This window comes from Cnephaeus nilssonii, assembly GCF_951640355.1.
Source record: "Cnephaeus nilssonii genome assembly, chromosome: 7".
NCBI lineage: Eukaryota > Metazoa > Chordata > Mammalia > Chiroptera > Vespertilionidae > Cnephaeus > Cnephaeus nilssonii.
Window position 1 is genome coordinate 57269091 of NC_137078.1, and position 24913 is coordinate 57294003.

Below are 24913 nucleotides of genomic sequence, written 5' to 3' on the forward strand. Positions count from 1 at the left end.
TCAAAGTCCTCAACCCAAATTGCACAACTCTGAAAGCCATTTTGCCACCTCTAAGAACATACAGCCTAGGCTTTCCTATAATAGGCTTGTTATTTCCTGCATGCATTTCCGAAAAGAAGTCATTTTTTCCATGAAGTTTATGTTGTGCTAGCAAAACAGAATTTAGCTATCTGAAAATAGGCCTTTTCATTTTATGCCATCTTAAGAATATTTAGGATATATTACTTATGATTTGTATTTTAAATCAAGGTTTAAATATGCTACTAAAGGTTCATACCTTTGATGTAATATTAGCAATGCTCCAAGCAACAAGGTTAATGAAGAAATAATTATTGGCACAATTACATATAGACCTGCATCAGTCTGGTGTTTTTCAATATCATCTGGAAAAGAAATGCAATTCACGCAATTCAGAAGCTTAAGGAAAAAATACCTTTCTGTATCAAAATTATAATAGACTTTTTCCTAATTTCATCCTAGATCTGTATGACCTCTAAAATATAAAAATAAAAAAGAGGAAGATAAAATGATAGTTATGATCCCATTAATAAAATAATTATTATTGTGTTCAAAATTATGCTTATTGTAATTTAGTGAAATCTTGTTTTAAAAATTATTTGTGAATTCTCTCCCTCTGCTCCCTTTTAGGTTATGTGAGTCAAAGGGCCAATTAAAGTTGTTATGATGACTCTGTCTGAGCATCTGCTTCTCAAGAAGTCAACCTACAACACCTGCCAATTTCTAGCTTGTTCAGTCCAGACACATTGACCTCCTTGCTGTTTCTTGAATCACCAAGCATGCTCACTCATCAGTACAAAGCACTCCTCTGTACTTACTAGCCCTTGCTGAAATGCTCTTCCCCTTTGTGTTTGCAAAGCTCTACTCAAATATCAATTACACAACAAAAAAGACAAATGTTGGCCATTCTAACTACACCACCACATTTTAAGTCTATCCCTTCATCTTACTTCATGGTACTTTAATCTGACATTATATTATACACTAGAGGCCTGGTGCACGAAATTCGTGCACGGTGGGGGGGAGGGGTGTCCCTCAGCCCAGCCTGCACCCTCTCCAATCTGGGACCCCTCGAGGGATGTCCGACTGCCCGTTTAGGGATCGGGCCCAGTGGGATCGGGCCTAAACGGGCAGTCGGACATCCCTCTCACAATCCAGGACTGCTGGCTTCCAACTGCTCGCCTGCCTTCTTTCCTGATTGCCCCTAACTGCTTCTGCCTGCCAGCCTGATCACCCCCTAATCACTCCCATGCCAGCCTGTTTGCCTCAACTTCCCTCCTCTGCTGGCCTGGTCACCCCTAACTGCCCTCCCCTGCAGGGTTGATTGTCCCCAACTGCCCTCCCTTGCAGGCCTGGTGCCTCCCAACTGCCCTTCCATGCTGGCCATCCTGTGGTGGCCATCTTGTGTCCACATGGGGGCGGGATCTTTGACATCCCTCTCACAATCCAGGACTGTTGGCTCCCAACTGCTTGCCTGCCTGCCTTCCTGATTGCCCCTAACCGCTTCTGCCTGCCAGCCTGATCACCCCCTACCCACTCCATTGACAGCCTGTTTGCCCCCAACTTCCCTCCTCTGCCGGCCTGGTCACCCCTAACTGCTCTCTCCTGCAGGGTTGATCACCTCCAACTGCCCTCCCTTGCAAGCCTGGTCCCTCTCAACTGCCCTCCCTTGCAGGCCTGGTCCTTCTCAACTGCCCTCCCTTGCAGGCTGGGTGCCTCCCAACTGCCCTCTCCTGCTGGCCATCTTGTGTCCACATGGGGGCAGGATATTTGACCACATGGGGGCAGCTATATTGTTTGTTGCAGTGATGACCAATCTGCATATTACTCTTTTATTAGATAGGATAGAGGCCTGGTATAGGGGTGGGGGCCAGCTAGTTTGCCCTGAAGGGTGTCCCTGATCAGGGTGGGGTTCCCTTGGGGCATGGGGCGGCCTGAGCGAGGGGCCTGTGGTGGTTTGCAGGCCGGCCACACCCCCTGGCAACCCAAGCAGAGGCCCTGGTATCTGGAATTTATTCTTCTTCTACAATTGAGACTTTGTAGCCTGGAGCGGAGCCAAGCCTGGGGCTCCCTCTGCGGCCGGCAGCCATTTCTGTTGAGGTTATAATTGAAACTCTGTAGCCTTAAGCGGGTGAGCCCAGCCAGGGTGTGCGGAAAGCTTTGCTTCCCCTGTTGCCTGGGACAACCCTGGCCTGCTCTCTCAAGCTCCATTCTGCCACCATTTCTGTTTGAATTTGTTTACCTTCTATAATTGAAACTTTGTAGCTTGAGTGGAGGCTAAGGCCTGGCAAGGGCAGGCGGAAAGCTTGGCTTCCTCTTTTACCTAGGAAACCTTGCTCTCTGTGGCTGTATCCATCTTGGTTGGGTTAATTTGCATACTCGCTCTGATTGGATGGTGGGCGTGGCTTGTGTGTATGACTTGTAGGTGTGTTGTAGGTATGGTCAATTTGCATATTTGTCTATTATTAGGTAGGTTAGAGGCCTGGTGCATGGGTGGGGGCCAGCTGGTTTGCCCTGAAGGGTGTCCTGGATCAGGGTGGGGGTTCCCTTGGGGCATGGGGCGGCCTGGGCGAGGGGCCTGTGGTGGTTTGCAGGCCAGCCATGCTCCCCGGCAACCCAAGTGGAGGCCCTGGTATCTGGGATTTATTTATCTTCTACAATTGAAACTTTGTATCCTGGAGTAGAGCCAAGCCTCCTGCTCACTCCATGGCGGCAGCCATTTCTGTTGGAATTTATGTTTCTATAATTGAAACTTTGTAGCCTCGAGTGAAGGCCTGAGTCGGCCAGGACTGCAGAAGCTTGGCTTCCTCCATTGCCTGGGGCAACCCAAGCCTCCTGCTCTTCTAGCTCAGTGGCTGCCACCATTTCTGTTGGAATTTATTTACTTTCTATAATTGAAACTTTGTACCCTTGAGTGGAGGCCTGGGCCCGCCAGGGTGTGTGGAAAGCTTGGCTTCCTCCATTGCCAGGGAAACCCAAGCCTCCCTCCATCTCTCTGTGGCCGAAGCCATCTTGGCTGGGGTTAATTTGCATACTTGCTCTGATTGGCTGGTGGGTGTGGCTGGTGGGCGTGGCTGGTGAGTGCAGCGGAGTGATGGTTAATTTGCATATTACTCTTTTATTAGATAGGATGATTTGTTTATTGTCTCTCACTCCCATTGGAGTCCTGGAGGTTAGAGAATGATGTTCACTGTTCAATCCCCAGTGCTTAGAAGAATGCTCATTTGTTCAATAATTCATTAATGAATTTTTTCAATTATTTTCATTCTAAAACCAAGCTAAATGTTTCTCTCTGGAAACTTCATTATTGGTGTGCTTGGATTTGAAGACAATTTAAAAAGTAATAGTAAAATGTAAATATGTCAAATATGGTAAGATGAGTCAGAAATATGAGATGCCTAGTCTATGACAACCTCTCCTATTTTCAGAGGAAAAAATATTTCCTTTAGAAGACTGATTAAAATTTATGGACTCACATATATATGCTCCCAAATATATTCTTTGGGGAAGGTGCATTTATATACATTATATAGAAATGTTCAGAAAAATAATATATTTCTAACTTTATGAAGATATATTTTATTGTATAACTGTGTATTTCCCTTTATTTTGTTTGCATCAACTTTTTGCTCAATTTGAGACTAAAATTTTTACTTACCAATACAAGAATTCAATACCATGCCTGATTATTCTTTCTTACTACCACCTTGTAACCACACACCCTGATTGCATGCACCCTGGGACACATAAGACGCTGGACCCTTGCACTATTTTATCAGGAGAATAACCAGATGACAACATTATTGCTGCACAGGAAACCATTCATCTGCATAAAAAGAAACTGAAAGTAAAAGTTTTACCTTGGGTAAAACTATTAATTATCTTTGGTTTCCCCACTCCTTCCATAAATATTGGGTAAAGACTGAATTGATACTTCTCAATTGGGATAAAATGATCTGAGGAGAAAAACATATTAAAGGGTCATTCTTACTGAATTCATATAAATGAGTGAACTCTATATACAAAGCTTTTAAGTGACCCTCCTATATTTCCAAACATAAAAATTAGTTGTTATTATTGGTTGAAACTGAAAATTAAAGGAGTTTCAAAACAACGTAGGTACTCCAAATTCCCTTAATAATGACAATAATTTTATAAATAACATTTTTTAAAAATCTTACCCAGAGACAGGAGATAGCAATTTTTCAAAGACATGTTCCAGTGATAGCCACTTCGTTCAAGTTCGGGGTATATAAGTGTTTTATTTCCCTGTGCGGGACAGTATGCTCTACCTCTTCTCCTGTATCTCCAAGGTGAGCAATATTCCCTTTACATAGGAATTTAGCTACTTAGTTTTCCTATCCAAGGCAGCTAGAAGACTCAAGTCTTGTGAAATCCTATATTAAAAAGATGGGGGTGGGAACCAGGAATTTCCTTGCAATATCCAAGAGTCTAGATTCCTGAAGGATGGCCATCTCCATAGCAAAGCTCAAAATGAATCTATCAAGTGCTATTAATATACAAAAACGATTTCACAAGAGATAAATCTGTTTGAAACCTGAAGTCCACATGATATAATGAATAGCACAGAGAGTAACCACCTGGATAACAGTGGTAATGAAATTAATTTAGTTCTCTATCAAGAACTTGTTTCTATTTAGCCTAAGGCTAAATTCTAGACCTCTGAAATAAACATATGAGTCTTTGGATGATATTACATAACTAGAAGCCCAGTGCACAAATTCGTGCACTCGGGGGAGAGGGGTAGGTCCCTCATCCTGGATTGCAAGAGGGTGCAGGCCAGGCTGAGGGACCCCACTGGTGCACGATCGGGGCCAGGGAGGGACACAGGAGGTTGGCAAGCCTGGGAGGGACCACGGGAGGTCTCCAGGGCGTGTCCGGCCCATCTCGCTCAGTCCCAATTGGCCGGACCTCAGCAAGCTAACCTACTGGTCAGAGTGTCTTCCCCCTGGTGGTTAGTGCACGTCATAGCGAGCGGTTGAGTGGCCTTAGCATATCATTGGCATATTACGCTTTGATTGGTTAAATGGATGACCCAACACTTAGCATATTAGGCTTTTATTATATAGGATAAGATCATGGCAATCCTTAGCTTCTCTATACTTAAACCTAACTCAGAGCTGGAGATGCTGTATTGTGCACTTAAACTTTGTAATCATCTCCTGGGGCAACTGGTCTACTTTTGGGAGTTTGTGCTGGTTATGTCCCCAGGTCCTAGATCCTCAGACCTTCAGCATGGCACTTCCACTCATTGTGAGTGGAGTTATAAGTTGGTACACAATTCAAGAGAACAACTTGTCAGCAGATATCAAAAGCCATTACAAATTGGTTTAAAGATAAAGCTGAAAGCAATCAAAATAGTTCTCAAATAAATAAACAGTTTAAGTAGATTTTGGCATAAAATGCAATATGGTCATTAAAAATAATAGGCAAAGGGATAGGGGAGAAAATAGAAACATGTTTGTGATATATCAAAGGAACAAATCAGAAGGAAAGTGGTAGATGACAAGGTATGATGACCACTGTGTAAAATATTTAAATGAAAAAGGATCAAATGAAATAAAGTTAAATGTTTATGGTAAGGTGATAAAATTACAAGTATTCAGATGGTAGTGTCATTTATATTTTTGAAGTTTTATTTACTTAACTGGCTTTATTAATTGAATTAATAATCTGTAGTATCATACTAATCCATAAGAGAAACTTATTAAAGTATAGTAAACTTACCATGGATATAATACCTCTTAACAGACGAAGGGATTCTACGCCATTTAATTTCATTGTTTTCATTAAGAATTTTCCACTCAAGAATAAAATATATCAGATTGTAATCACTAAGTGATAGCATCCAGGAAAGAATCACACAACTACTATTTAAAGGATAAGCATTGAGTGACTGCACGATATTTACTGAGGAGAAAAGAAAAATATTTATTTTTAAAATGAAAATCTCCTAATACCCTTGAAGAACATATAAGCTCCAGGAAAGGGAGAGAAGAAATGGAAGGCAGACATTTTCAAGTCTGAGCAATTACTTGCATCCATATAATATGTCATACTATTACATATATTTATAATCCATATAACACATGTATAATCCATATAACACATGTAATTGTGCATATAAAGAGAGAGAGATTTACCTATGACACCATTGGTCCAAAAGCATTAGATTTATTAAAATATTCTCACATTATAATATCATTTCAACCATGTTCTACCACATGAAAACCCCAGGGCCATCAGAGTACCATCTAGTTTGCTATTTTTCAGACAAAGAAGAGATCAAGGTAAAACAGAGACTTCCAGATTCAGGGAATCACAGGCTTCTTGGAAGAACAGGCGTTTACAAAGATTAAATATTTAAAAGGGCACAGGTTTACTACCCTGTACTTTTTCAATTACCTTTGCTCATGGGCCATGAAAGTGTTAAATTAAAATTTGCAAAAGAGGCACCAATTGAATTGACGGCCAAAACTGTCACAGTATGTGTTTGCTCTGTCCATTGGAAAGTGAATTGGGTGTGATTGCCCACATCTTCTGACCATGTCCCATTGCCGGCAGTGTGATGCTTTACTACATATCTTCTCACATGGCACAATGAATCATTTTTCATCAGGGGCTGGAATAAACATAAAACTGGATTAGTTTAAGGGCTACAGTGCTCTTATACCAACTGTGCTCATGGAACTCTTATTATACATTTCTATAGGGAGGCAGGGGTCAGACCAGAGGCAGCACTGTCTATGTCCAGGCTGAGGTATGGGGAGGTGGGGGACGGAAGAGTCTGCCTCTGACCACAGGTTAGGTGAAGGTGTCAGGTGGTATGGAGCATAGCAAAGTTATTTTCCCCCTCCTGGTTTTTGTTTTTTTCTCTTAAGATTCAGAAAATAAATCATTGGAAGATAATAAAATGTATGAATACAAAGTTTTTCTACCAAAAAGTTTCACTCTCATTTTAAAGAAAAGAAAGACTGGCAGAGAAAAGCTGAAAAATGTTAATCATCATCTATTAATCACAGTAAAATTGTCACACATTTTCCCTTCCCTTGATATGTTTCTACTTCAAGTAACAGAGGTTGTCAGAACAGTGTGCATGGCACCCCAGAATTTCAGTCCAAGGCTGAAAAGAAACCATACCAGGTCACTGGCAATTCCAGTGTAAAATATAGATTTAGTCCAATTCTAGTCCTCCACTCTACAGAATACACCACTCCTCCACCACCTTCACCTGTTTCAGGTAAGAATAAGTGCTGCCAATCCTTTGTAAACCCACAGAAAGCTTGACTCTACAACAGACTAGACCAGTCCTGCTCAATTCCTTTCTGTCTTCTTTTTTTAATATTTTATTTTATTTTATTTTATTGTTACTGAGGTTCCTATACTCAGTTCCTATACATCAGATATCAGAAAAAAATAAACACAAGCACATATACATCTATCCCTATAGGGCCTGAAATAATCTGGGTAAATGAGGAGTGATATTTTTGCAGCAACCATTGCAAGAATGAAATGTCTGAAAAGTCATGCAAATTTCACATTTCATTTTTTAAAATCCATGTCAGTTTTCATATACAAATATTTACTTTTGTAAACATCCATTAGAAATGATGGTAAACTTCCTTACTTTTTGGTACTATGAAGCTGCTCTAGACTCATCTTGTGGATTTCCTGCCACAGTCCCAAACCAGCCATTTTTCAAGGAACTTTAGTTCCTTTCTTTGGAGAATGGTATTAGAAACAAATCTGAGTATGCTCCTTGTCACTGGAGTGCTGTTACCTCAAGGCCCTCGCAGCTTGCAAATCATGATAATGTATGTGTGTATACTAATATTCATATGTATAAATACTTCTAAATGAATCCATCTGTAGCCATATTAAGCTAAACAGAAGCTCATACTGATGTCTCCAACTCTAACCCCTCACCACATGGATCATTCCAATCTTCTGTCCCTGGATTCTCTATAACCTGGGTCCCATCATCCACACCCATTTCCTTGATTACTCAATTCCAGTTTACATGTATAGTAGTACAAGAATTGTTAACCCATAATAATTAACATTATCAAATAGAACGCAGTGCATAGTGCCACTTCTTTTGCCCTAGTTTTAAGAATCCATGTATTTACAAAGTTTTTTAGGCCTGCACTTTCTTCTCCCACCTCCTTCAGTGAGGTTTTGCATACACTTGTAATACAGTTAGATTCTTTTGTCTCAGTCTAGATTCCATCCCGGGATCCTCCAACCCCCTAGGTGATTTATTTTTAATTTGCATACATTAAGGTGTGCTCTCTATGGGTTTTGACTAATGCATATGTACTCATCATACTATGTACCCACCATGGCAATCTACAGAACAGTTTAACCACCATAAACAATCCCTTGTGCTTTACCTATTCAAACTTTTCTTCATCAGCCAAACCCCTAGAAACCACCAATCTTACTATCTTCTCTACAGTTATGCCTTTTCCAGAATGTCATGTATGTGGAATCATTATGTAGTCCTTTCAGATGGGCTTCTACCACTTAGCTACATGCATTTAAGATTCATCCACGTCTTTTGGTGGCTTTATAGCAATTTCTTTTTATCACTGAATAACATTCCACTGGATGGAAGTACCATAGTTTATCTATTCATCTATGGAAGAATATCTTGGTTGCTTCCAGTTTGAGGATGAATAAAGCTACTATGAACGTGTATGTGCAAATTTTTATGTGAAGACAAGTTTTCAAATCAGCTGGGTAAATAGCTAATAGTATAATGCCAGATCATATGGTAACACTATGTTTAACTTTGTAAGAAACTACCAAACTATCTTCCACTTTGCAGTCCCACCAGCAAAGAATAAAACTTCCTATTGCCTTGCACCCTTGCCAGCAATTTATTGTCCATTGTTGTTGTTGTTTTTATTTTAACCATTCTAAGAAGTATGTAGTGGTATCTCTACACACTTGGAATTTGTAATTCCCTAATGACAGATAATGTTTGCTGTGGACTGAATGTTTGTGTTTCCCCAAAATTGTGACAAAAAAATAATTCATTCACTTCAGATACAAAATTCATATGGTAGAGAGAATGTTTTGAAAATTGTTAGGCTGAATATCCACTGTTTATGGAAATATCCACTGTTTATATGTCATCATGCAAAAAGAATATCTCTTGTTTTAGATGTCCTTGAGGCATATGAAGAAGGAATCTACTTGTTTAGGATTAAATATAAATAGAATTCTTGGACTTGAAGGGACATTAGATGACATCTGGTGCAATCCTACTTTTATGCAGATGAGGCTAAATAATTCAGGTGACTTTGCCAAAATAGTACTGACATAACTATAATACCTTAAGCTGAGAATAGAACTAAAGTCTCCTAACATACCCTCCACTAGGGATCTTAGCTATCTGTGATCATCTCTCAAAATGGAAATGAAATATGGGATTGCAGAGCCTAAAATTATGAACAATGAAGAATAACATAAAAAAGCAGAAATACTTTCCAAAGTAAAGTGACATTTCTTTCCTTTTTTGTACTGTCTTCATGAATTGTTCTCCAAAATTCAGGTCCTCTGATAGGAACTGCAAAACAACAAGGAGCCCAAGTTGTACGTGTGTTCTCAGAAGTAATACTTCTCAATTGTAGTATTTGAAACACACATTTATGCATTTTTAAGACACGTTTACAAAATCTATACAGACCGTTTATATCCGTGACCACTGTGTAGGCTGGAGTACTCCAATTACTCCAATATCCCAGTCCATCCAGCCTCTTACAGCGCACCTGAGCAGCGTAGACTTCACACAGATCTGGCACCGGGAGACTGACAGATTTTGATTTTGCATCATATACCTCATACATCTGTAACATAAGTCAACGCATTAGATTGATCATGACTAACACATAGGTGGCTATAGGGCCCTGAAGTACATTTTATTTTAAACCTTACCACTATCCCAAATTGAAGAGTGAACTGACTTCATGTCTTCTGGCTTTGGAAATACTCATATCAGGCTTGGATCATGAGTTCCTTCAGGTTAAGGACTATCTTAGTCCCCTTGTTGTAACCAGATTGGGACTGGGTCACTTGCAGCCTCGATTCCCAATCGTTCTCTTAAGCCTATTATTACACATCTCTGTCCACTAAGCGTCTAACCATAAAAACTATTAAGAATTTTAACCAAGTGGTTAATAGGCCTGCTGTAGAGGATCTCTGATATTCAATCTCCTCAATAAGCAGGTAAAGGATCATACTCATTTCAGTTACAATCATCATGACCTAATGATGTTTGTAAGTCTTTGCAGGCTGCCATCAGAAAACTGACACCACAAGTCATCATATGCACACTTGCAACTCTGGGTATGATTCTGGTTATTTGGTAAAAGCAGCTTCTTCCAAAATGTATTTCATTGAATACGTGTACTAAAGAATATTATTAGATGTTGGAGGAAAAGGGGTTTATTGGTAAAATAAGTTTGAGAAGCATAGGGTGATGTAAATTCACAAATAAACGTTTCTTTAATGCAGGACCTTTCCTAACCTTTAATATGTAATAAACTATGACTTTAAACTAGAAACATACAGTGATGCAGGGTTTCCTAAACTTATTTAACCATGAAAGCTTTTTTTAAGAAACATTTTATGGGACCAATGATAAAAGCTCACTTTTGGAAATGATAGATTGTGGGAAATTTTATTTCTTTAAAGGGTTAAACTTAGATCACTGTAACAAAAATAGCTACAGAGGATATACTAAATAAATTTTATGACAACAAAATAAGTTTTATGAAATAAAATTATTAAAATAGTCGAAAATAACATTTAGTGAAGCAAGCTAAAGAAATTTCTAGATAAAAGTTACCTTCCACTGTATTTCTTTTCCATTTAAGCCATAACGAATCTGGAACTGAAGATCATTCTCTGGAAACATTGGCTTTTTCCAAGATATTTTCAATAATCCAACTTTTGCAGTAATTTCTGCTTTCACACTGGATGGAGGCAATGGTTTCACTAGAAATTAAAAAACAACAACCCAGTATATGTAACAGTAATGATGTTTAAAAAACCATTCTTATGATGTTATAATCTCCATACCTTATATTTATAAAGCAGTATCTCTTTTTCAAAAATGTCACATCCTTTATCTCATTTGCTCCCCTACAACTTTATGTAATAAATACAAAAGGGATTATTTTGCAAATAGGTTGATTCTTTAAAAATCAATACATTGTCCATGTCACTCTGTTTATAGTAAGACCTGATTAGAAATTGAGCCCTTGGCTCTGCATGCAGAAGATACCATACTGAACACAGGATAAACATCGAGAGCAAACTCTGTTCCATGTAGAGCTTTAATTAAAGGCAAAAAATTGGCACTGCATCCATTTCCACATGTGTGAATTTCAAACTCTTCTCCTACTATCTATTAGTAAGCATTTCTGGGTCAAGGTCAGAGGTAGTCTTGCAGAGTGAAGACTTGGCTCTCTAAAATCTATGAAAAACAGGCTTTTTTTTTAGCTGTATTTTTTTAATTAATTAATTTTTTTTACAATATACAAAATAAATCAGTTTCTATACGGTCTCCACTTTCAGTTCTCGGGTGTCAGGGTTCTTTCCTGCAAGTTTTCCATTGATTATTCGGGAAGTTTTTCTGTATTTTAGTTGTAATTCCAGTTTGTTCCTGGGAGCATGACCATGCAGCATCCACTTACTCTGCTGCCATTTTTAATCGCCTTTAGTTGTTTTTCTTTTTTAATTTAATTTTATTGTTTAAGATATTACAAATAGTAGTACATATGTCTCCTTTCCCCCTGCCCCCCATTGACCTCCCAGGGGACAGAAATGGAGGCAAAGGTGACTAGAATGGCAAGAACATTTTTTTAAATAGAAAAAGACAATGCGCCAACTCAACATATTGGGAAACCAAAAGCCCCAATGCCCAAGCACAACAATGTGACTTTATGTGGAAAAAGAAATCTAAACATTATGAATTTACCTTCTATTTAACAAAATGCAGGTTTTAACTCTGATGCGTACTAATTATTTGAAAGTATAATGAATGAATCAAATGGTGATTTTTGGCATTTTTCCCAACCAAATAGTACAGAGCTCTGCACAATCATAAATGGATCATTTCTCAAAGATTCCGCAGTAATAATACTAGAGGGATATATCAAATATTCCCAGCGTCCTCTTAATCCTTTGAAATCAAAATGTCTCTTGAAAAGAGTATTTAAAATTTTATCATGAATGTCATCATTCCTTATCTATTTTCTCTTCTTCACTTGACTTTAGCTATTGTGAATGCTGCTCCCTACACAGCTTCATAAATTAAAGCCTTGAGTTATTACTATTCAAATTACAACACCCATCAGAATACCTAAATTAAACTTTGAGATTTAAAAACTCCAAATGTTTCCATAAGTACATTGGGAGAAAAATACAAAGTAGTGCATTATTTATAACTAGAGGCCTGATGCATGAAGATTCATGCAAGAATGGGCCTTCCTTCCCCTGGCTGCCGGCACCGCCTACACTCTGGCCAGAGCCACCTTTTCGCTCTGGCCCAGAGCCGCCTTCCCGCCTTCCCATGCTGCCCAGAGGCTCAGAGTGGCTGGGGCGGTGCAGAACACCTGCGTTGTCACCATGGCAACGACACAAGCGTCCCGCCCCGCCCCTGGCCACTTGGCTCCTGCATATGCAAATTAACCCACCATCTTTATTGGGTTAATTTGCATAATCACTCCTGATTGGCTGGTGGGCATCGCAATGGTGCGGTCAATTTGCATCTTACTCTTTTCTTAGTGTAGATACTATAATGCACTTGGGGGTCCCTCAGCCTGACCTGTGCCCTCTCGCAGTCTGGGAGCCCTCGGGGGATGTCTGATGGCCTAAGCCATCAGTTAGACATCCTTAGTGTTGCCGCGGAGGCGTGAGAGGCTCCTGCCACCGCCACTGCACTCGCCAGCCATGAGCCCAGCTTCTGGCTGAGTGGCGATCCCCCATGGGAGCACACTGACCACCAGGGGGCAGCTCCTGCATTGAGTGTCTGCCCCCTGGTGGTCAGTGCGCAGCATAGCAACCGATTGTTCCGCTGTTCAGTCGATTTGCACATTAGCCTTTTATTATATAGGATTATTAAATTTCACTCATCAAATAGTATGCTGAAAATATTCCTATTGCTAAAGAAATTGTGCTACAAAAATTTTAAAATAAAATAAATATAGTAAAACTTTCAAATGCTGATTGTCTTCTCAATTTCACTGTAAGCAGAAAAAATATTTAAATCTAATATGATCAGAAAATAGTAAAATACAACAACTGCCCTGAATCAACCTAAATCCAAATCTGCTAGTAAAAATGAAGACACACAACAATTTAACTTACCGATGGAATCAGGAACAACACATGTTGGAGGAGAATCCAATGAACCCAGAGAGTGATTGATCCTTATCCACATTGTGTAGCCGGACAATAGAAAGATTGGCTGAAATATGCATTCATAAAAACCATCTCTCTGCAAATGGCAATCTTTGGGTTCAGAGGTGGAATGAATAGATGGAACATCAGAACAATAAAGGCTTCTCCTTGAAAGATATGAAAATAGTCCATTAATATACAACATTGATGAAAGCAGTAAGATTTGAGAATTCTGCTTTGCTGTTTAAAAGGTACCGTTTTTGCTTCATCTGAAAATAGTTGTCCTTATTAAAATAGGTATTTTAGAATTCCCAGCTACATCACAATCTTGACTTTCCATAAAAACAGACAGTAACCCTTATTAAATATTTCATTAGACACTAAGTGGGAATGCAAATAAATTAAATGGCATTGCTCTAACAAGGAGATAATGACCCAGTTAGAGAGAGAAGATATTAACACTTTGAAAGCTAAGCGAATATTATACCTATGTAATACCATTTTAAAACTATAGGCCAAAAGCAGCAGTGGGCATCCCTGAGATGGGAAGGAAAATAATTTCCTTACACTTTCAATACAAATTAAATTCTACAACAAACTGAAAACAGTTGATAGTAATTACAGCGTCCGACTATTTTCTAGTTCAAAGCAGTATAATTTTGAAGATATCAGTTCTTGATTTGCATGTGAATCATACAGTCAAGAATATCATTCATCTTCTCAGAGAAGAAAATAATTTTTTATAACTGAGCCCCTATCAACACCCTGCCTCAAAACATACAAAGCATTTCTCCTCTTCTTTGAAACAGCCCTTCAGCCACTATTTGCTTTTAATATGGCATTAAAATGGCTAAAAGTAACAGTTACTGTTTTCTAATGAAGTATATTCTACTATCCTCTTTCAAGAAGAAAATCTACAAGAATACCGTGATGGCGATATTTCTACAGGAAATTTTTATCTCAACATATCCACACAAAAATAAAAACAGCAAAAAGAACACATACCTATGATACCTCAATTGCAAAGTACTCCCCGCGAGTGATTGGATTGCATTAGTTGACCATCTGCAAGTCATTTTACTTAAGTACCCATCAGTTTCACATAATATATTGATATTGACATCTATTTAAAACACATAAAAATATTAATATATAGCAAAAATACCAAAAAAAAATGCTTAATGAAAATAAATGAGACTCTAATACAGGGTCCATAAGATAAATTTATCTTGTGGAACAAAAGGGAGAAAACCTCAGTGTGCTTACCAACCACATACAATTCAGCATAGCGATGGTGGCACTCATACTCGTTGCAGCAATACACGGCATCGTAGGTGAACTTGCCTCGTGGTCTGGTTGCACTCAAACTGGGAAGAGTAACTTTGCTAACATGGTCCCCCACAATGTTATACTGGCTTTCAGGAATTTTCTCAGCTAAATTCATCCACCAAACAATATTTTTTGAGGAAACAATCTTGTTTTCATTTTTGTAGATGCAGCGAAAAGAAACATTAGACCCAACACTTGTCAGAATTTTAGGTGGAAAGTATATGACATCTGTAATGAGGGAAGAAAGGTAGAAAATCAGATGAAGAAAGAAAAGATTGTGTAAATAATTTACTACGTAAAAAAGATTCATAAAAGCATTCAGGGATGACACTGCCAAAAACAAAACAAGTGTGCTAAGAGACTGCATAACTGTAACTGCCTATTTGTGTACAGCTATTTAGGGTCCCAAGCACTCCCATTCTCAAATACTTGACCTTCCATAAATATCTTCAGTTTTATTATAATACTAGAGGCCTGGTGCACAAAATTCGTGCACAGGTAGGATCCCTAGGCCTGGCCAGTGATCAGGGATGATCAGGTTCCCCACCTCCCTGCCTCCTCCTTCCCTCACTCCCTCAGTACCCCACCGCCGCCACCACCACCGCTGGTCACCTGCCATGTTCCGCACTGCCCCCTGGTGGTCAGCACACATCATAGCAAGCGATCAAACTCCTAGTCTCCCAGTTGAACTCCCGAGGGGACAATTTGCATATTAGCTTTTTATTATATAAGATATGATTTCATGAGTAATGGTCACTTGCTAAGCGACAGGTAGAAATTTAACGAAAGTGAAATGTAGTCTAATTCCACAATGACTTGTCTTCCATGAGACTTTGCTTTAAGAATCAGTGAAGCTTAGGGTGAGTTCTTAAATTTCTGTAAGATAACACCCCTCCACGCCAAAAAAAATGGTGGACTATTGTCTCATTTAGATATATGAAAATTTCAAATTAGCAGGAAAGGTACAGAAATAAGCTTTAAATAAGAAAACTAGCTAGGAAATGTACAATTAATGCACCAATATACAAAGCAGATTTGTATATTACTGCTCTGTAGCATCATTTTGGGTTATTTTATGCCAGTCTCCTGTGTTTGAAGACAAAGGGAACCCAAATTTTTCTAAAATATTATTTTTAATGCCTATACACTATTCCATACTACTTTTTCAGTCCCCTGTGGTTGGAAACATACTTTGTCTATATTTTTAATTAGAAATAGAATAAAAGTGAACAACTATTAACAAAGGAAGAAATTATTTCTGTCAGAGTGCATTATAAAATCAGTATATTTAAGGTAACCCATTTTCTGCTGATAAAATATGAATATCTGTTTTCTTACATAACATTTTTTGGTTTATCCCAAAAAACAAAATCGAAAACACTTCATTGGTTTTTAAGTTTTCTGCAATAGCATGCTAAACTCCAATATCTTTACTAGTATATTTACAATCTACACCAGACATTGGCAGTTAGACATGAACAGGAAAAAACATACTAGCATGAAAGTACTGAACAGAAGCCAGTGCATTAGGTTTATAAACTAGTGTGGAGTGGCATTCAAACCTCATAGTACATTACTTACTGCACACAAGTACCTAGCAGGGACCTGAGAGACCATTAACCTACCTTCCATGTGCTCCACATCTCGTTACTGAGCTGCTTCAAAAGACTCTGAATAATCCATTTTTCAAAAGATTACAAATGAACTTTAAAAAGTTAAGTTGAAGCTTTTTGTTTTAAAGGTAATAAAAACACAAAACATTTCACTTCAAAATCGAATGCGTATAATTATGGCTTAACTGGGAAGTCAGATTAAAGTCAAAGTATTTTGGCATTATTAAGTGCTAAAATGCTAGCTTAAAATAAGAAAGACGATTTATTAAAAACCTAACAATCTGTAAAATTTACATTAAACAAATGTATTGAAATTGATGAGGGAAATGTTGAATATTTACTTTTTAAATAATGTAAATATGGCCCTAGCAGGTTTGGCTCAGTGGATAGAGCGTCAGCCTGCAGGTCCCAGGTTTGATTCTGGCCAAGGGCACATGCCCAGGGTGTGGGTTTGATCCCCAGTGGATGTCATGTAGGAGGTCGCCAATCAATGATTCTCTCTCATCATTGATGTTTCTATCTCTCTCTCCCTCTCCCTTCCTCTCTGAAATCAATAAAAATATATTTTTAAAAAATAATAATAATATAAATATGTATTTTATTCTCATATGAGATACTATGCAATATTTAATTTTTAAAATAAGAAAACAAAAATTATTTTCTTCTCATGGCCAAGTAGCAATACCCTTTCAGAGTTTACATTAATGAATTTTATTAAAAGAGGAAATATTGATAAATATTAGTGAATTACTCAAAAGAATATATAGCAAAACATTTTAGATAAAGTTATTTGAAAATACGCTTTTTTAATAATGGAAAATAGATTTTTTAAATTCTTGGAGCAGATTACCTAAGTTTTTTATGGGGAAAATATTTTCTCTAACTGGTTATAAGAGCTTCCACATGTGAAATGTAGAAACCAGCTAATATCTATTTATCCTCTTCTTTGGCAGCAACAAGAATGCAGTTAATAAAGGTATTATAAGAATTCAGCACTTCTAATGTTTGTTTCCAGTATGTAGCATAACCTCAATGCAATATTATTAGACCAAAAGTCCTAGATTTTTTTCTAAAAGTCCAAGACCTCCCAGCAGCTATAATGAAAAAACTTAGCTAGCCAATTCATTTTACAAGAATCAATAATTCCTTGATTAGGAATAGTCAAAGCTTCATTAACTGTGGTGCTTGGTAGGTATAGCTTTAATATCAATAATATCAATGAATAAAAAGTGGTAACTATAAAGGTACTGATAATTAGCCTTCTGTTTGCTCCGTGGTCAGCAAACTGCGGCTTGCGAGCCACATGCGGCTCTTTGGCCCCTTGAGTGTGGCTCTTCCACAAAATACCACGGCCTGGAGGAGTCTATTTTGAAGTGGCGTTAGAAGAAGTTTAAGTTTAAAAAATTTGGCTCTCAAAAGAAATTTTAATCGTTTTACTGTTGATATTTGGCTCTGTTGACTAATGAGTTTGCCGACCACTGTGTTTGCTATAACAGCAATACATCAAGTAACCTCTGTTCAAAAAATAAATAAATGAAATCTTAACTATTTGGAAATGATAAAGCATTCTAAATAAATAAAACTATTCTAAGGCTCATGTGCCTCTATGTAAAAGAAAGTTGTAATAAGCTACAGTTTATCTGATGTTAAAGATAACTTTAAAAATATAAAAACTCTCAAAATTAAGCATCTGTAGTGAAAAAACTATTTTATTACATAATATATAATAGTCAAATATAATTTTTACATCATTGATGTTTCTATCTCTCTCTCTCTCCCTCTTCCTTCCTCTCTGAAATCAATAAAACAATATATATAGAAAAATATATTTTTTAATAAATATATCTGATTTTTCAAAATATGAGTTAAGGAGCCCTGACCGGTGTGGCTCAGATGGTTGGAGCATCATCCTGTGCACCAAAAGATGGCAGGTTCAATTCCTGGTCAGGGCACATACCCAGATTTCGGCTTTGATTCCCAGTCAAGTCCTATGCAGGAGGGCAACTGATCGATGTTTCTCTCTCACATCAACATTTCTCTATCTCTCTCTCTCTCCCTGCCTTCCTCTCTCTAAGATTAATTTTTTTTAAAGTAAGTTAAGGCAACATCAATACAAGTAGTGTTCTGAATTTGTGAGTTTGAAACTTTTATATTAACTGTACATTTTGAAAAAGAATGTAATTCAACAAGATACTGCTATCTTGTAATTCAACAAGACACCTGGGAGCTCTTATACAAGTTTTCATTAACAAATTAGCTTTTTCAAAACTTAAGTAGAAAATGTCTTTCTGGTTTAGTGCCACAAAATTTAAGAGTCTTATAATATACCAAACGCAACTTCAAAAAACATATTCCCTTTTCAATAGAAGGTACTGTTACAAAAACCTACCTTGTGTGGTAAAAATAAGAGGGGTGCTCCAGTCACTCCAGATGCCTGGGCCATCCTGCCTCTTGCCCCTCACCTGAACCTCATACGAAGACCCAGGAAGCACACCGTCTACTAGCAGAGATGTGGCTGAGACGATCTCATCAGCCTGTTAAATATTATTTGAAAACACCAAAGTATCAAGTCACTGTGAGCCCTTTACCGAAACTGATCACAAGCAAGTCTCAACAAATTTCAAAGAATTGATATCTTACAGAGGAGTTAGCTGGCCACAATGGAATTAAACAGAAATCAATAACCAAATAACAAAGGTTGGTATACTAGTCAATAAAATTTTACATAACCCATGAGTCCAAGAATCACAATGACAATAAACAAATATTTTTAACTGGATGATAATGAATATGACTTTTCAAATCTTGAGATATATAGCTAGTGTCAGTGGGAAGCGTCATGTCCCTGCTGACAACTGGAAAGCACACGGTGGAAAGGATGCGCAGGGTGAACAGAACTGTTTTGTTCCTAGAGGAAAACGTCACAGGAAGAAGGGCATGAATCATTTTTAACAACCTTAGACTGATGATAAACTACAGTGAATCAAAATACAGTTTATAAAGTAGAAGGAAAATATTTAAGAGACCTAACTCTGCATAAAACAACCACCAGCAAAGAACTGCTTAGCAAATAAATTCGGTTTTCTAATGATATACTCTAAAACTACTGGACTCCCCTGTGTCTTAGACTTCAAGGCACCATAGAATGAAAATGGTGAAAAGCAATAGGAACCCATTAAACAATATCACATTACCTATAGTATTTAAAATCATATTTTCTCAATTTTACAGATCAGAAAGCTGAAGCCCAGAGAAGTCTAAACTCTGCTTTTCCATACACATCATAAAAGGATTCCTATCCTGCTCTTTATGAAAATAAAGTCTCAAAAAAAGTTAGCCCAGATCTAAGAAAACAGATATTTATCTCTAAATTACAGAACAATTAGTCTCACAAAGTTCCAAAGTCCATGTATGGCCCATGCGGTTCTTTACAATCTCCATGTTCTCCTCCCCTAACCCTCTGGGTTTATATTGCATACTAGAGACCCGATGCACAAAATTCATGCAAAGGGCTCACCCTTCACAGCCCCGGCTTCCTCCGGAAGGTCATCTGGACAGTTGTCCAGAAGGTTGTCCAGATGGTCATTCTGCTGTTAGGTCTAATCAGCATATTAGCTCTTTATTATATAGGATTAGTTGATTGATTGGTTTTGATTGAGGTAACTGGTTAGTAACATTACATTGGTTTGGGGAAACTGAACAGTCACATGCAACAGAATGAAACCAGACCACTATTCCCTTTGATTTTATCCGCTTTATTTGCACTGTTACTCTTACTCTCATTCACTTCCCTGGCCTCCAGCCTCTCACCCAAGTTAGAACCTCTGAATGGCTGTTTTCTCTATTTGGAACCGGATTCCCCCAGATATCTACATTGCCATCACCTTCAAATCCTTGCTCAAATGTCAGCCTCTCAATGAGATCTTCCCCTACCTCCATTTAATACTATAACCCACCATCTCTCACCAGCACTCCCAAACTCCTCTCATTTTGGTCTACTACCCCAGTATATCCTGATAAAAGCATGCCCGTTCTTGCTTTCTAGCAGGAGCTCCACAAAAACTTACTGAAAGACTGAAAAAAAGGATTTGATGCACTTTACAGTGCAAATGCATACACTGCACTGCATGTAAACAAATATACTAAGCAATTTTTAAAAGGATTAAATGTAACATCAGAAATCAAAGAAGACCAGTTGGTGAAAAAATTATAAATGAATTCAACGATGAGGAGAGAGGAGAGAGATCAATCTAATATATGTAAACTTTTTTAGAAGAGGAGCTTTCTCTATCACTAAATTCTGGAAGGAATTTGTCATGCTCCTCAATATATAACATAGATCCATATATAAGCAACACTGAGTAACATCAAATAATTTGTCTAAAAGCATTTTACAGAAGAAGCAGAAATGCTGTTCATATGGTAAGTTCCTATGCTGATCTTAAATGAAAGCCAGTGGTGCAATGTTAAATTATAACAGATTCTGCTCTACAGGAGCAGGCACATTTGGTATGCGAAGAGCACTTTCTATGGGACTTGGATGGGTCTTACCTTTACTTTAGTTGCGTCTCAACTTTTCCTTTACTAAAATGTACTTACTTCTCTCCTACTTGTAGAATTCTCTGAATATTTCACTTGATATTGAAGTTGAAATGGTACCAATGTTGAACTGGACCAAGAAATCCTTAAATCACCACTGTCTGTGATTTCCATATGCAAACCTAATGGTGGATCTGGCTTCACTTAAGAAAAAAAAAACAAAACAAAACATGTTTTAGTCAAGCATTTCTTGTGATAATCATAAAACGAAGTCAAATTGAAATTTTAGCATATCTTGTTCTTTCAACTACTTAAAAGGTGACCTGGAGGACAAATTACTTGAAAGTCTTAATGTTAAAATATAATGTCATATGCAGATTCAAAAAGTGATATAGCCCCAATAACTTAGAAAGAAGTACAGGAAAAAGTGTGAGGAAAATTGTTTCAGATACCTAGAAAAGTGACTCTAGTGATGTCAAAAACAATGATGCAAAGATATGAGTAAAAAGTTTATATATAACTACCTAAGGAAATATGAGCTGAAAAAATAGTAACACTATTAAATTATATATTATATAATTATATATTAATAATTACATAATAATTATCTATACTAATAAAAGGGTATATGCTAATTAGACTGGATAGACCAGACATCCTTCTGGACAAAGCCATGGTGGTGGGAGCCAAGGCAGAGGCAGTTAGGGGCGATCAGGCCAGCAGGGGAGAGCAGTTAGGAGTGATCAGGCTAGCAGGGGAGAGCAGTTAGGGGCATCAGGCCGGCAGGCAGAGGCAATTAGGGGCAATCAAGCAAGCAGGCAGAGGGGCAATCAGGCAGGCAGGCAGAGGTGGTTACAGGTGATCAGGCAGGCAGGCAGAAGGGTTGGGGTGATCAGGTAGGCAGGCAGAGGTAGTTAGGGGTGATCAGGCAGGCAGGCAGAGGTGGTTAGGGGTGATCAGGCAGACAGGCACAGGTGGTTAGGGACAATCAGACAGGCAGGCAGGTGAGCGGTTAGGAGCCAGTGATCCCAGATTGCTAGAGGGATGTCCGAGAGGTCCTGGATTGAAGAGGGTGCAGGCCGGGCTGAGGGACCCCCCCATCCCCGTGCTCGAATTTCATGCACCAGGCCTCTGGTAATATATAATTTAACATATATACACAAAACTGAATTAAAAAGTTAAATATTTTAAGTTAACATTTACTTATATTAGTCACATTTGTAGTGACATATTCAAATTGGTCAAAAAATGTGGGGGGATCTTTGCACTGAAAATATGGAGCATTACCTATTAATTGAGTTTTTCTTTTGCTCAGATTTGTATAGAAAATTACTCCTCGTTTACTTTTTGTTTATCTCTGCCCACTATTATTTGTCCCTACTCTGTGAGGCAAGAATTTTGTCTCATTCACCACTGTTTTCCCTGGCTCCCAAATCATGAGCCTCTAAGAAATATTTATTGAAGGAATAAATCCAGGCCAAAAAGAAAAGGAAAAAAAAAGCTCCTAATTATTATCATAAATAGTTATCTGAGATGTAAAAATGTGATAACCAAATACTTTATATCTCATTAGACAGATGAAGGATTTAAAGAAATAAAACTGTTTTCAAGCAATAATTTAGGTTACAATTGCAAAGATAGCAATACTACTGTTACTACTGAATGACTGAATGCTACAACCATTCCAGAAGCTGCTCACAATACTCTCTAGCACTACATTTACCATGATTACAGAGTTGGTCAAAGCGAGATAAGCTAGTGACAAATTTTGTAATCCGTGTTTAATCTGTTTGTGTGACTGATGTTTAGATCTGTGATTTTCTTATGCACAACTTACCGATAGTGATGAGTTGAACGGACATTAAAGGTGACTGAAAAACCACTCCCCCAGATGTGATTTTTAAATACATAGAGAGAGTGCAGTTGAGTTTGGCTGCTGGCACAGACACATGGCATTCACATTTGTGAGCACTGCAGTTGCACTGAACAAGCTGGAAACTGCCTTTCTGGGGGACCAGTGGTGATTCTTCTAACACTTCAGGCCTACGTGAAAAAGAAGAGGCAAACATTGATATAGATGTAAAGGTACTGACTATATTTAAAATGTAGGACACAAAATCCAAATTGAAATAAGCTATTCTGGACACCCAGCATAAAGGGCATTGGCAAAGCAATACATTATATCAGGGAAACAAAGATAAGGGTTAAAGCAGGTTAGCTGTCAGAAATAATATAAGCAAGAAGAGAAGAACAAAAAGGAAAGAAAAATTGCTATCCTAAAATCCTATACCCAATGTAAATATCTTTCAAAATAAATGTGAAATGATGACTTTTTTGCAGGCATACCAAAACTGAAAGAATTCACCACCATGAGACCTGCATTATAAAACATGTTAAAGAAAGTCCTTCAGGCAAAAAGAAAATGAATGATAGCAAATGAAAGTCTAGTTCTACACAAAGAAATAAAATTTAATGGAGGGTAAATATTTACGGATGATCTAAAGCCAAAATAATTACCATGTAGTGTTAGGTTTATACCATAAGTAGAAGTAAAATGTATGACATTAGCACCAAGCTTAGGAAGGGGGAGATATGTTATTATGCAGTAAAATGGTATAATATCACATGGAGGTATAATATTAGGCTATCTTATAAATCCTAAAGCAACCACTAAAGTAATAAAACAAGAAGTTACAGCAGAGGGAGGATAGGGAAGGGTGGGAGGGGGATTAGAGATCAACCAGAGGACTTGTATGCATGTATATAAGCATAACCAATGGACATAAACAGTAGGGAGATGAGGGAGAGGTTAATGGGAGGAAAGAAGTCATATGTGATACTTTCAACGATAAAGAATTTTAAAAAAGGAAGTTATAGCTAATAAGCTACAATAATCAAGTCAATGGAGTATTGGTGTAAAGAGAGAAAAGCAGATTACTGGAACAGAATAAAGATCAACACCTATATGGACAACCAATTTTCTACAAAGGTAAAGAAGCAGCTCTGTGAATACAGAATCTCAGAGGGAAGGTGGAGGAGGGTGGGTTGGTGGAAAGTGATTAACCAAAGAACTTGTATGCATATGTGCATAACCCATGGACACAAGACAATAGGGTGATGAGGGCCTAGGGCGGCGGGCAGGGACGGGCCAGAAGGGGTCAATGGGGGAAGAAGGGAAGACATAAGTAATACTTTCAACAATAAAGTGTTGTGTTTTTGTTTTGTTTTGTTTTGTCTTTTTAAAAGAAGCAGCTCTGGGTGAGTGAGGCAAGAGGAGCCAGAGACTAGACCAGAGGCCGATTTTGGGATCTGACAAGATGGCCAGGCTGCCCTGCAGGATTATCAAGGAAACCCAGTGTTTGCTGGCAGAACCAGTTCCTGGCATTAAAGCAGAACCAGATGAGAGCAACACCCGTTATTTTCATGTGGTCATTGCTGGCCCCCAGGATTTCCCCTTTGAGGGAGGGACTTTTAAACTTGAACTAATCCTTCCAGAAGAATAATCGATGGCAGCACCTAAAGTACGTTTCATGACCAAAATTTATCATCCTAATGTAGACAAGTTGGGAAGAATATGTTTAGATATTGTGAAAGATAAGTGGTCCCCAGCACTGCAGATTCACACAGTTCTGCCATTATCCAGGCTTTGTTAAGTGCTCCCAATCAGATGACCCATTAGCAGATGATGTAGCGGAGCAATGGAAGACTAACGAAGACCAAGCCATTGAAATAGCTAGAGCATGGACTAAGCTATATGCCATGACTAATATTTAAACCGATCTGACCATCAGGTGTGCATCACTTCTCCTGTTCTGCCAAGACTTCTTCCTTTTTTGTTTGCATTTAATGGACACAGTCTTAGAAGCATTACAGAATAAAAGCCCAGACATCTTCAGTCCTTTGGTGATTAAATGCACATTAGCAAATCTATGTCTTGTCCTGATTCACTGTTATAAAGCATGAGCAGAGGCTAGAAGTAC

At 38.1% G+C, this 24913-nt stretch overlaps 1 protein-coding gene and 1 pseudogene across 3 annotated transcripts in view; one reads left to right on the forward strand and one right to left on the reverse strand.

Annotated features, from left to right (window-relative positions):
- LEPR (leptin receptor) overlaps window positions 1–24913 on the reverse strand; it is a 105173-nt gene that overhangs the window by 9747 nt on the left and 70513 nt on the right. For both annotated transcript variants that reach the window (XM_079776627.1, XM_079776626.1), the window contains exons 5-17: window positions 22771–22976; window positions 20994–21136; window positions 18784–18928; window positions 14719–15009; window positions 14458–14575; window positions 13420–13619; window positions 10895–11043; window positions 9734–9893; window positions 9531–9613; window positions 6445–6661; window positions 5767–5949; window positions 3879–3974; window positions 278–383 (exon numbers count right to left, since the gene is read on the reverse strand). In XM_079776627.1, coding sequence (XP_079632753.1) covers window positions 278–383; window positions 3879–3974; window positions 5767–5949; window positions 6445–6661; window positions 9531–9613; window positions 9734–9893; window positions 10895–11043; window positions 13420–13619; window positions 14458–14575; window positions 14719–15009; window positions 18784–18928; window positions 20994–21136; window positions 22771–22976 — 2097 coding nt within the window. The remainder of the gene's footprint in view (window positions 1–277; window positions 384–3878; window positions 3975–5766; window positions 5950–6444; window positions 6662–9530; window positions 9614–9733; window positions 9894–10894; window positions 11044–13419; window positions 13620–14457; window positions 14576–14718; window positions 15010–18783; window positions 18929–20993; window positions 21137–22770; window positions 22977–24913) is intronic.
- Window positions 24243–24707, forward strand: LOC307102545 (ubiquitin-conjugating enzyme E2 N-like; annotated as a pseudogene). The gene has a single exon. The product of its transcript is annotated as a ubiquitin-conjugating enzyme E2 N-like (transcript).